This window comes from Pelophylax lessonae (genome assembly GCF_965119305.1).
Source record: "Pelophylax lessonae genome assembly, chromosome: 1".
Taxonomy (NCBI): domain Eukaryota; kingdom Metazoa; phylum Chordata; class Amphibia; order Anura; family Ranidae; genus Pelophylax; species Pelophylax lessonae.
Genome location: NC_138768.1, coordinates 263,795,851 through 263,808,913, shown reverse-complemented (window position 1 = coordinate 263,808,913; position 13,063 = coordinate 263,795,851). Strand labels below are relative to the sequence as shown.

Below are 13,063 nucleotides of genomic sequence, written 5' to 3'. Positions count from 1 at the left end.
CTCCTTTGTTGTCAGAGTAGCCTGACCTGTGGAGATTGCCTGTAGGACCCTGTTTATGTGGGCCGCGGCGGCCTCTGAGGCAGCGGCGATATCTTCCCCCTCCGGGTCCAGTTCCTGCTTGCGAAACTTTTCAAGCGGCAGGATGGAAGACGCCACTTTCCGAGGTGGAGACGTGGTGAGGAAGGTGGAGGTACCTGTCACAAGCTGACCGTAAGGTGTTAGGAGAATGGAGGGCACTCAGGATGTTAGATGCAGGATGTCACGGGAGCAAAGCTCAGCACTTCATTACTGTTCAGGCCACGTCCCAGTATGTATGGGCTTTCGTTTAATCCTCTATACTGATATACTAGCAGTTTCATCATAACTGTAAAGTACCATTTGACATGCCCCTGGACAGTGGAAGATGTTTTACAAAGTTTACCAACTGCATCAAGAGTACAGTAGGTGGCACTACAGACTACTTTGTCAGTGCTTTATTTACAAGTCTGTAACAAAGTCTTCCTAGTAAGCCTGAGAGAGGCTTTGACACATGAAAGTATAGCTCCTGGTAACTTCCAATTTGTTAAATATTTGTAAATGAAGTAGTACTGACGAAAAAAATGTGTTTCTCTTTCTTCCATTGACGGACACAGCTCCTGGTATTCATAACCATTGGGTTATACTGCTCCCTACCGGTGTAGGACACTAGACAGAAAATAATTCTGGCTACACCAATGGGCAGTCCCGGGGGTAAGGACCTAGTTCCTTGATGGGATCTTTGGTCCTGGAAAAAAAAAAAGTCGTCTTAGATGTAAAAAAAAATTTTTCCTCCTGGATTTTTCCTGTGGGATCTACAATCAACGTCCGGACTAGGCGACGGGTCGATATTCTTGATCCAGTGGTCACCCCAGTCTTGCCAGCGAGCCTCACCTCCGCACTAGGTCGGCCGCAGCATAGCCCCACTGGACGGGGGATGACCTGCGAGTTAAACGTCTCGCGAGGTCGCATGCGATCTGGGTCTTGGCCCAAGTTGCAGCGTTCCTCATGGCTGACAGCCCCCCCCCATTTCGATGGAGAGGGGTTTTGTCTGAAGCGGTGCTTGCCTGATTCCTGGTATGGTGAGTAGCTGTCTCCCCTGGAGGGTTTTGGGGTGGACGTGAGCCCCTCCTTGGGACAGTCGGACCCCCAGGTGCCCTTCCTTCGCACAGGCACCTTACCTGCCCCCCCTCCACATATTTTGGGGCTGTTTGGGTGGTCTGGCCACTGTTCCTGGGGTAGGGGCAGGGAGCTTATCAGCAATGGGGGCCGGGGGGTGCGCAGCCGGCGATCCAGACGATCGACAGGGCGGTGGGGGGGGGGTTGTACCTGGTGGGGACTCCTGCCAGGGCCCCCCATCCTGCCTGATCTGTCTCTGAGGCCTGGTCTCCCTCCTGGGTCCCTGTATGCCTGGTGTTGCCACCATTTTGTTGTTGTAAGGAGAATGAGGGATGGCGCTCAGATGTGCATAATGTTGTTAAATGACCCCAATGTGGACTCAGATGTATAGTCTCATAAGAATTTATTAAATGGATCCAATAGTTAAAACAATGTAATAAGTAGGTAATGTACAGTCCTACCGCTCCTAGAATCCTCTGTGTCTCCTCACTGGTTGTATGCAGAAACCCTTAGTAGGTTCGTGGGGACCTGATGATGGGTGTAGAGGGTCGTGGCTGGCAGGTGGAGAAAAGGATTCAGTCAACAGCGGGGGGGCTCGAACGGTCTAGTATGCGGTCGCCTTCCTAGACCGGAGCCTCTGCGTTAAGCTCCCTCGGTGCCTGCTGTGAGCACTGGAGGCGCACGCTGATGACGTCACTTCGCCGGACCGGAAGTCCGTAAATGGCCAGCCGAGGAGTCACCCGGAAGCCGAGAAGGGCGGAGGACTGGATGTGTTCGCTTCTATGGAGCCTCCCGATTGCCACAACGACATGTTTCGCTACGATTGTAGCTTTGAGTAACATTTTGTTGTTGCCTGTGTATTCCTAATACACGGTGGCCATGTTTGTGTAGTCCGGTGGTCATTTTGCTGTCGTTTTGCAATTGAAAATTAGTGGCGGCCATGACATTGGAGTCCTGTGGGCGGCTATTTCGGCGGTGGGAACCCCTCCATCTCCTCTTGCTGACTGGCTTTTACTTCCTGATCACCACATGTGTAGTGCATTATCCTGGTGGCTGAAGGCGCTTATTTCTGCGGGTGGGGAGTCTGGTGGGGTCCTCTCCCTCTCTGCTGAGGATCACTTGGTGCTTTGTGCCTGGCGACCGGGTGGGGGGTTCTCCCTTAGCAGTGTTTTACACCTTTTGTGGGGTCCCCATGGTGAATCATAGTCTTTTGGAGCACATTCCCCCACCTGATCCTCCGGGTACCAACAATCCATCCATGCACTGACGGTGCTTCTGGAGTCCCTTGTGTCCCGGGTGGAGGTGGCTTTCGGGCGACAGGCTAACAAAAAGCGCCCCCTGCCTCATCTGTCTCGTCAGATCTTAAATCTGATTCGGGCGCCGCAGACGTACGTCTCCCTGCTTGGTCTGAAACCACACGCCTGGGATCCTCTGATGGTGAGGATGATTCCTCCACGTCTGCGACTGTACAAGAAAAGGCGCTGGTGAATGCATTGATTGAATCTGTGCGCAGGTACCTTTTTTGGCACTCACAAGCCATCCAGAGGAAAAGGGGTTTCCTTTCCCTGACGTTTTTGACAGAATTGTCGCAAAAGAGTCGGGTTCCTTACCCCTGTGAGGAGTCCTTTCTTAAGAAGTGGACAGTTCCCCTCTGGAGGTGGACCCCCCCCCCCCCCCCGGTTTCCAGATTAAACAAGGCAACCATGATTCCAGGTTGAAGATTTCCCAGCTTTTAAGGGTCTGGCTGACTGGAAGTTGGAGGCTGTGGCCAGCAATATGTACACCCTGGCTGGTTCGGCAGTGAGGCTGATATTCACCATTGCCCTAGTGTCACAAACTCTGATCGAGTGGGCTAAGCTCTTGCGCTGTGACCGGGAGGTGGAACAGTTAATCTGTGATGCCTCTTTGGATGCAGCTACCTTGATGGCTCTCCTCCTGTTTTGGCAGCTCCTGGCTGCATCACGCACTGGCTTGAAAGATCACCCCACAGTCACTTCTCCACTGTGTAGCAGGATCAAGTACCCAGTCCTAAAATAATGTAGCTTTCTCACTCTTGTTCTATTGGCTTCTATCTAGACTCTGATCCAGGCTCTTTCCTTCTCTCTTTGGTAGTAAGGTCTCATGGGGGGAGAGAGTACTTTTTCTTCTGCAGGCTACTAAGGGCAAGTAACTTTGTCGTAGATGTGGGCCTTCCTTGGCTCATAAGTTGTTTTTTTTTTTTTCCGTCCCTCAGGGACGACTGACAAGGGCTCAAAGCCTTTCAGGGCCTCTTCAGGAGGATCCAAACAAGCCTGGTCTGGCAAGCCAAGATCGGGCTTTTTCAGACCCGTGGACAAGGCTCCCTCAGCAAGATGGTGCGCCCTCACCTGTATCAGGGGGGTGGGGGTGACGTCTCTGCTGGTTTCCGGATCCATGGACTTCCCTGGTGCAAGATAAGTGGGTCCACAAAGTAATTTGATCTGGCTAAAAGATCCGGTTTTTCTCTTGTCCCCCGGCAGGTTTTTTTCTTCCAACTTGCACCTTTCCCCAGACCGCTTACAGGGCCTGTTTAGGGCATTACTAGACCTGTTCCTTCAAGGGGTGATTGTCCCGGTTCTGATTTTGGAACATTTTTATGGTTTTTATTCAAACCTGTTAAGTCCCCAGTAAGGAAGTCCCCCCAGTAAGGAAGGCGAAGTGCGTCCAATCCTGGACCTCAAGGCGCTTAATTTGTTTGTGAGGGTACAGAAGTTCAGAATGGAATGCATTAGAACGGTGGTATCCCTGCGTCAGAAGACTTCCTCGCCTCTTATCAATATCAAGGATGCCTACCGTCACATTCCAATATACCAGTCACCAGCGTTTTCTCAGCTTTGCTGTGGGAGAGAAGCATTATCAGTTTGTGGCGTTACCCTTTTGGTCTGCCCTCTGCTCCTCAGGTCTTCAAAAAAGTGTTAGCTTTGGTGCTAGCTTTGCTACGCCAATGGGGAATCACGGTGCTGGGCTACTTAGACAATCTCCTTCTGCGAGTGGATTTTCCCTCTGCTCTGGTGAAAAACCTGGAGAGCACAATATGAACTCTGTGGGAGTTTGGCTGGATTCTGAATTTTCAGAAGTCTGCTCTGGCTGTGTCTACGAAGCTGGACTATCTGGGCCTGACTCTGGACTCAGCCTTAGCCAGAGTGATCCTTCCTCTGGACAAACTCAAGAAATTGTCCGCATGCGGGTGATGTGCCTGATGGTGTCTACTTTCGAGGCGGTTCCGTTTGCACAGGTATATTCCCTGCAAAGGTATATTCTGATCAAATGGGACAAGACCCTGCAGTCTCTGGACAATCCGATTCGGCTGAGTCGGAACGAGGGAGTCCCTGATATGGTGGCTTCTTTCTCTGGTGCTTCGGCTTGGCAAATCCTTCCTCCCCTTGTATTGGATCGTGGTCACCACAGATGCCAGCCTGTCCGCCTGGGAAGGCATCCTCGGCAAGCTTTCTGCTCAGGGGATCTGGACGCTGGAAAATTCCAGACTACCAATCAATGTCTTTGAACTCTGGACTTTGAGCGATCAGACTGTCTGGTTCATTGGACGGATCATCTTCAGGGTTGTCCTGTGCGCATTCAATCAGACAATGCCACGGCTGTGGCATATGTCAATCACCAAGGGGGAACAAGTGTCCTGTTGGTAGGCAGCATTTTAAGGTGGGCAGAACGGTTCACTCCAGCGCTCTCTCCGCCGCACACATTCCTTGGGTGGAAAATTGGCAGGTGGATTACCTCAGTCGGCAGGCGTTGGCCCAAGGGGAGAGGGCTCTTCATCCGGTGGTGTTTCGTCAGTTGGGTCTTCGGTGGGTCACCCCCGAGGTGGTTCTGTTGGCATCTTAGCTCAACAGAAAGGTGCAGAGTTTTGTGGTTCAGTCAAGGGATCCTCTGACGGATGCCACAGACGCACTGGTGGCTCCATGGGGTCAGTATCGGCTGATTTACGCCTTCCCTCCAAGATTCTGCCCAGACTTCTACTCAGGATCGAGGCAGAAGGCTGGTTGCCGACGTTCCTTTGAAGCTTCCTCTAAGAGAGGATCTGCTGTCCCAAAGACCGATCTTCCGTCCGGCTTTGCAATTGCTGGCTTTGAAGGCTTGGCTGTTGAACGCTAGGTGCTGAAGGATAGAGGTTTAGCTGAATCTGTGATTCCTACACTGTTGAAAGCTAGGAAATCTACCATCGTACATGGAAGACATACATTGCGCAGTGTAGGTCGCTTGGGGTTCATCCTCGCTCTCTCGGTGGCTCGGATCTTATCCTTCCTTCAACGGGGTGTTAAACAGAAGTTGGCCTTGAGTACCATCAAGGGCCAGGTGTCGACTTTGGCGGTCTTCTTTCATTGACCTTTGGCCACACACTACCTGGTTCGTACTTTTTTTTTTTTTTTTTTATTAATTTATTTTTTCAGGGTGTCCGACATTTGCTTCCTCCAGTGTTGGCTCCGTTGCCCCCTTGAAGCCTCCCTTTTGAAAATTTTCCCCTACTTAAGCTGTCCCAGAAGGTGGCTTTTAGGTGGCCTTTTTGGTGGCTATTACCTCTGAATGTAGATTGTCGGAACTGGCTGCGTTATCCTGTCGTTCACTTTATCTGATGATTCACAGGGATAAGGTGGTTCTTCGGCCCTGTCCGTCTTTCCCTCCAAAGGTTGTCCCTGATTTTCATTTGAATGAAGACATTGTGTTGCTTTCCCTGTGACCCAGGCCAAAACATCCACAGGAAATTGCCTTCGATGTGGTCCGGGCAATTGGGGTGTACCTGGCAGCTACAGAGTCTTTTAGGAAGTCAGACTCTCTATTTGTGCTCACGGTCTGACCTTGTAAAAGGGGTTGTCCACTTCCTCTGCGACCATTTCCAGATGGATCAGAACAGACGTAGTTCAGGCATATTTCGTCAGGGTCAGGTTCCTCCTTTCCCTGTCAAGGAGCACTCTAGTAGGGCTCTTAGTGCCTCCGGGGAATTCCTTCATCAGGCATCAGTGACGCAGGTTTGCAAGGCGTCTGGTCGTCTGTGCACGCTTTTACTAAGTTTTATAAAGTGGATGTATTGGCATCCGCTGATGCTTCCTTTTGGCCGCAAGGTTTTGCAGGTTGCTCTTTAAGAGGACCTGATCCTCTTTGAGGGTGTATTGTTGCTTTCCGGTGGGCTCCATTTCTTTGGTTGAGCTCCTGTTGCCTGGTTGGCTAATGTTTAGCCTTGGGAATTTTTTGGGGGATTATTCCCACCCCTCATGTTTAACACTGCTTTGGGATGTCCTAATGGTTATGAATTACAGGAGTTGTCCGTCAATGAGCGAAAGAGAAAATGGGATTTTTGACTTGCCGTAAAATCCATTTCTCCTGATGTTCATTGACGGACACAGCACCCACCCCTCTGTGGCGTTATTGGTCTCCTGACACTGCTTGTAACAAAACTGAGTGGCTATAGCAGAGAGGTAGTATACCCCCTGGGACTGCCCATGAGTGTTGGCAGAAAAGAATTCTGGCTAGTGTCCTGCTCCCTGTAGGGGGCAGTATAACCCAATGGTTATGAAAACCAAGAGCTGTTGGAGAGAAATGGTGTGTGTGTGTGTGTGTGTGTGTGTGTGTGTGTGTGTGTGTGTTGCACACCTGTATATAATTGTATAATATTCTGCCCTGCTTTTGCTTTAAAGGATGAAATATGTGACAGATGTGGGTACTCTGCAGCGTCATGTCTCCAGACACAACCACCGCAATGAGGATGAAGAAAACACTCTCTCCATTGACTGCATGCGGATCGCTTTCGAATACGAGTATCCTTTTATGATAAACTTTTAGATAATTTAGGTAGATGTTTCATCTACTGCAGGTCTGTTCATTTCATGTTAAAATACTTTACCATTTTTAGTAAAAAGAAATGCAGATTCAACAGTAATTTACACATTTCTGGTTGCTATTACTGCCTGTCAGCTCCTTCCTTCCATATAGATATAGCCCAGTTTGTGGGTGTCCCCCTTGTGGAACTGAAGCAGAGCTCTGTTACCACTTCCTCTGCTGTAAGAGAACCTGTCAAATGTGTTTACAGTTATTGTCAAACAGTCTACCCAGCTGTGTTTGTGTAAACTGTCCTAAGGTTTTTTACACAAAATAAATATATTAATACTTTCAGCTAACAGGCATATTTTACCTTTTTTTTACTATTATTTTTACTATTATCCATTTCTCATTAGTGCCATGTTCTCTGGTTTCTCCATGGGGCCCTTCTCTGTCAGAAAAAATGCCTGTTCTATCACTGTGACTCACCTTTTGTGCCAGTGATCTAAATGTCACCTCCCTTCAGACAGTGCTGCAGTGTGTGCCTGGGGCACTGATACCAGAACTAGAAAAGGGCAAGGGTTTACATCACTAGAACATAAGTGACATGTAGTGATGTATGTTAGCAGGTATGGTGGTGGCGTCAACTCAGCAGGATTCTCTGAAAAAGTACTATCCAGTACGTGACTCCTCCTCCTCCTTTTTATTCCAACAAGACTAGTTGCAGTTTATCTAAAAAAAAGTATCTAAAGATCCACTTTAAGGGTGATTGTCAAATTTGTTAAGAGAATGAAAAACGTGTTGCCATGAGTAGTGCAAGATGTGGATATGGCTGTTTTTTCCATATTTTCTTTATCAGATTAAGTTCCATTCCAGTGGCTAGAGCACGTAATGTGTCTGCCTTTCTTTGGGTGGAGAGCAAGCGGACAGTGTTGGCTTGGCTAAATAGGAATGGTTAGAATGTAGAATGTGTAATGCATGAAGTTTTATATTCTTTTACTTTCCATTTACAGAGGCAAATTTTCTCAGAGCAGCCATGAATGTACACATGACTTTACACACTGATGCACAAATCTCTCTCCACCGAAGTGGAAAAAATAAGTCCTTTTTGTGGGATTTTTGTTTTTTTTTGTAATTGGCAAAATACAATCTGACACTTATCTGTTTTTTAAGATCTTATCAATATTTTCTTTAATTCTGGAATTAGTGTGCGTCTTTCATTATATCAACATTGGTCTTTGTTTGAAAGCATCTGTAACTCATGTTACACTTCCTCTACTCTCAAGCTTTGGTCTGTTCAAGGCCAGAAAAGGCTTCAAGAGTTCCTGGCTGACATGGGGTAACGTAGTTTTTGCACTTAATCATCTTCATTTATATGTCCACTTGCACTCCTTATTCTACCAATGTGGCTACATTTTCCTGTAAATACTGGACAAAACAAGATCTTAAAATATGTAAAGGTTACACTCTCTCTGCTTCTATTGCTGTCATGATTTGGAGGTTTTTCCTTGCTTTCTTGGAATCCTAGACTGGGTTCCTTTTTAACACTGAGCCTTAACTCCCATACAAACATTGTACTTATCCGTTTGTCCTTTAGGGATAAGGCCGACAGTAGTTTGATGCAGAACTGTAAGATCTAGTAATCAATAGGCAGGAAGCTTTCCTACAAACTCGACTGTCACAGTGTCAGTGATTTTTCTCTAATCGTCATCCAGGGCAGGACCTGAGAGATGGGCTCCTCCCACCTGAAACAGGAAATGCGTTAATCCACCATTATAAAAAAGTAATTCATACCTTCAGCCTCGGTTTGATTGTGTTTCCTCCAGGCCCATGAGAACTGCAACAGTTTGTTATTTTTCAGTCTCTGTACTATTTGCAGGAGGCTCCCTGACCAGCCTCCCATCCAGCTCAGTGAGCCTTGTGCCGTGCGGGTCAGGGGCAGCACACTGGGGCAAGCAGGCCCCCGCCTGAGGTTTGGCCCTACTGAGAGATATTCAACCACCCCCCCCCCCCCCCAGCTGTCAGGATGCTGGCGTTATCTCCCCCCCCCCCCCCCCCCCCAAGACCGCACCGGGTTATGCCCTGAGTTCTTTCAGGCCTCGGCTTCCTGGAGCTTCTCACTGTGGGGAAGCAGGATCGCTGCGGGGCCGAACATCGCATCACTACCAGTGACGTGCTTCTGGTCAGCGGCAATCTTGGAAGAGGGCGAGTTGGCCGCTGGCTCTGATGTCACTTCCGGGCAGCCTGAGAAGCCATGGCACGGTTCTCAAATAAGAAAATTGCAAATGGAAACTGAAAGAACATATGGGGTCCCCTTTCTTCACATGGGAAAACTGACCATAGGCACCAGGAAGGGTCAATACAGACCATAGGCACCAGGAAGGGTCAATACAGGTATGTCCACCAACCTGTATGGTGGGGGCTGGGCAGGAAGCAGTTAAATGCCCCTATGTTGTGGTTCCCTTTCTGAGACTGACCATGTCAGACGCCTCCCCACCCTGCCCTGCAGATCCTGCTGGCCAGGAAAGCTCCAAGGTAAGCCAGAGCACTCTGGAGTTCCCTCTGTCTTTACCTCACCAACAAACTGCTTTTTCTTTGTTTTGTATGGCAGTGGTCCTCAACCCTGGCCTACAGGGCCCACTAACAGGCCAGATTTTCAAGATAACTGAAATACATCCCAGGTGATATCATTTGCTGCTCAGTGATTGCAGTACTCTAGTCTGCATCTCCCCAAGGTAATACCTAAATCGGGGAAAAAACGCAGTTTCTCCCTGGCCCGGTAGGGGTAGGCTTTTTGATGGGGCTTTCCAGTATCCCCCCCCCCCCCCCCCCCCCCGGACCAAGTACCTGAGAATCCTAGCCACAGTGGATCGGCAGGAGGTGCATCCACATGTACTCATAGGACAAAGCTATTTAAGATGCCTAAGATTTGTAGTGCTAAGACCGATTGCCCCTCCACATCTTCCATGCATAGCTCTGCCGGTTGGCATCTCATCAGTACCAAGGATCTGCTCACAGCTAAGGTCCATAGCCCTATGACACCTAAGACAGCTAGTCATAGGGCTAGGGCCAGGTCCAGATGAGCTGCTATTCTGTGAATCAGCAAGCGAACAAAATGCCAATCTACAAAAAAAGCATATCTTGCTTGCAGAGGCAGTGTGTGGACGGAGTAAAGCCGCTACTATCTCTGAGATCCCATGCAAGCGCGTGCCAGAAGGGATCTTGCTTCAGTCACTTAGGGAACCTCGGCGTACAGCCTCATCTAATACTTCTAGGCATACCTAACTTCCTGTCGCAAGAGTGGATCAGCCACCTGAGCCACAAGGTAATGAAGTACTGTATTTGACCTGGTGCCTGAAAGGACGAGGTTGCAGAACAAAGGTCTAACAGGGTAATTGACACCATCTTAGCCAGAAAAAAAAAACGGTGACTAGAGCCATCTATGAGAAAGTAAGGAAAAAGTTTGTCTTCTACGAGAACAAAGGAAACCCCATCAAGGGGGCAATTACGGCAACCTTAGATTTTTGTTTGCATAAAGGAGCAGACAAGGGCTTTTCTCATAACACTTGAAGGTTCAAGTGGCAGCCCTATCTTCCCACCTAGATATTAGGCTGGCTAGGACACTCATAAAAAAAATTCCTTCTCTTAAGGAAAGACACACACATGAGGTGCAGCAAAACTCCAACATGGGGCCTTGCCACTCTACTCAATGGATTCCTCCTGGCACCCTTCGAACCACTGGAGGATAGTTTGGATAAATGCCTTAAACTAAAAATAGTACTCCTGGTGGCATTGGTATCCGCAAGAAGAGTCCGTGAAGTTCAGGCTCTGACAAGGTTCCATCATGGATAGATAAAATTCTCACACCAGACCCTGTTTTCCTACCGAAAGTCTCTTCAACCTTCCACAGGAGGTGGTTATTCCCTCCTTTCCAAATTTGATGGATAGTAGGAAGAGAGTCACTTATAACAAGCTGGATGTAAGAAAGATCCTGATGGCTTACCTCTAAAGATCTAAAGTGTGGCGAAAAAAAACACGCTATTCATCCACCATGCAGGAGTGAACAAAGGGAAGTCGGCTTTGAAAAGTAAGATGGATAAAGCTTGCTATTCAAACAGCTTACCAAGCACTGAACCTCACCCCACTGAGCGGTGTCACAGCCCACTCAACCAGAGCTTGGGCAACACCGAAGCAGATCTGCAGGGTAGCGACATGGTCAAGTTTCAATACTTTTGCAAGGCATTACTGTATCGACCAGCTGTCCAGCTAAGACCAGACTTTTGGTCGCAAGTGCTGCAGACCTTTTCCCCTCCCTAGTAAGTATTGCTTGAGATATCCTCTCAGGTGTTGCCCTGGAAGACAATTAAAGAAAACAGAGTTGGGTACCTGCTAACTCTTTTCCAAAAAAGTCTTCCCGGGCAGTATCCGTTCCTGCCCTAAACATTAAAGAGGAAGTAAATGCACATAAAAAACGAGAAAAAAAAAACCTGTAAAGACAAAGGCATAATGAGCTAGTATGCATCACATACTAGCTCATTATGAAATACTTGCCTAAAAACAAAGCCCCCGAAGTGTCGCCTGCTCAGCAACAGGGCGGCCGACATGTCCGGCCGCCCTGCTTCCTTGTTAGCGTCCTCCGACCATCTAATTGGCCGAAGGCGCGATTACATCACTCCCGCGCGGGAGCCGCCGTTCACGGCATAGGGTTCTAAAGGAACGGCACAGGTAGCTGTTCCTTCAGATCACATGCGTCGAGGACGTCATTGGCTGCATGCATTGTAAATATCTCCTAAACTGTACATGTTTAGGAGATATTTATAGCACCTATAGGTAAGCCTTAATATAGGCTTGCCTATAGGTAAATGTAAAGAAAAATGGGTTTACAACCTCTTTAAAAGGGACTTTAAGGATTCAAAGAGCTTACTTGAGGGGTCCTTCGATATTACTGAGGCTGAAGGTATGATTGACTTTTTTATAATAGTGATTGACTTTTTTATATTAGTGAACTAATGTGTTTTTTCTGTTTCAGTTGGGAGGAGCCTATCTCTCAGGTGCTGCCCTGGAAGACTTTTTAGAAAGAGTTACCAGGCACCGAACTTTTTTTTTTTTTTGTGCTCAATGCATTCCTTTCACATACGTTTGTGGGTCACAGAGAATGGGAATCATCGCAAACCTGGGATCTTAGAGCGATGTAATCACTCTGTTGTGTCAAATGGAACGTCCTGAATAAAGTGGTAGCATTCCAAATTCCCAAATGCATACCTCTGACCAATTTTAAAGCATGGTGTTTTATTTTTTGAGTTAGCAGAAGATCTCTGGGATTTCTCTTTAACCTAAGGGCACTGCCATTGGGGGTGAAGATGTTCTCTTTTTACAAGTCCCAATAATGCATCCAAAGGACATTTGTCGCTCGTAATTATTACTTTTGCTGATGGTTATTTCAAGGGACAGAGCTCTTATCTAGTGTTTGTTATAAAACGGTTTTCTCTTCACAGTATGGATGCTGCTATTACTCACCCCTTTCATATTTATTTAGCTAGTTGCTTGATTATTTTTTTAATCAAATACAGTAGCTTGAAAGTTTAAACCACTGTACAAGTACACAAGTTGGGGAAAAGTCAGAACCACTTAAGCTGGCCATAGAAGGATCAAATCTTGGCTGGTTTGGCAGAGATTCGAATCAATCTATGGGCAGGCTGGTTGAACTGAACCATCACTCAACTTCAGTACAACCAGCCAGTTGGATTTTTTTTCATGCGATCACAACAGTGACCGAGTAGCGCAAGCAAATTGCATAATCTATGGGCTGCTTTAGTTGCGTGTTTGTTTGTTTTAAGCCAAGAACTCATGCAGAAGGGAATGTCTACACAACAGGCAGGAACTTTTTTTAGAAGAAACTCCTGGTGTAAAAATTAGCAGATACTCAGGGCAGTTATAGCAAATATTGATGTTTTCCAGTAATTATGTTGGTTGAGCAGTGTAATGTAGACCTTTCCTTTATCAAAATGCGGTCTGCTGCTGTTCCTTCTGTATTTTCTATACAGCTTGGTATAGGGCTAGACAAAACCCAGGCACCAGGTCGCAATGGCGACTGGAAATCGCGTCCTGGTACCCGAGTTACACCGCAGCAGTGGTCGAGATC

General features: G+C 47.7%; 1 protein-coding gene across 1 annotated transcript in view; it reads left to right on the top strand.

The window, feature by feature from the left end:
• Positions 1–13,063, top strand: part of CDC45 (cell division cycle 45) — a 155,162-nt gene that overhangs the window by 41,523 nt on the left and 100,576 nt on the right. Inside the window, exons 10-11 of the mRNA XM_082243089.1 lie at positions 6,801–6,920; positions 8,129–8,260. Coding sequence (XP_082099215.1) covers positions 6,801–6,920; positions 8,129–8,260 — 252 coding nt within the window. The remainder of the gene's footprint in view (positions 1–6,800; positions 6,921–8,128; positions 8,261–13,063) is intronic.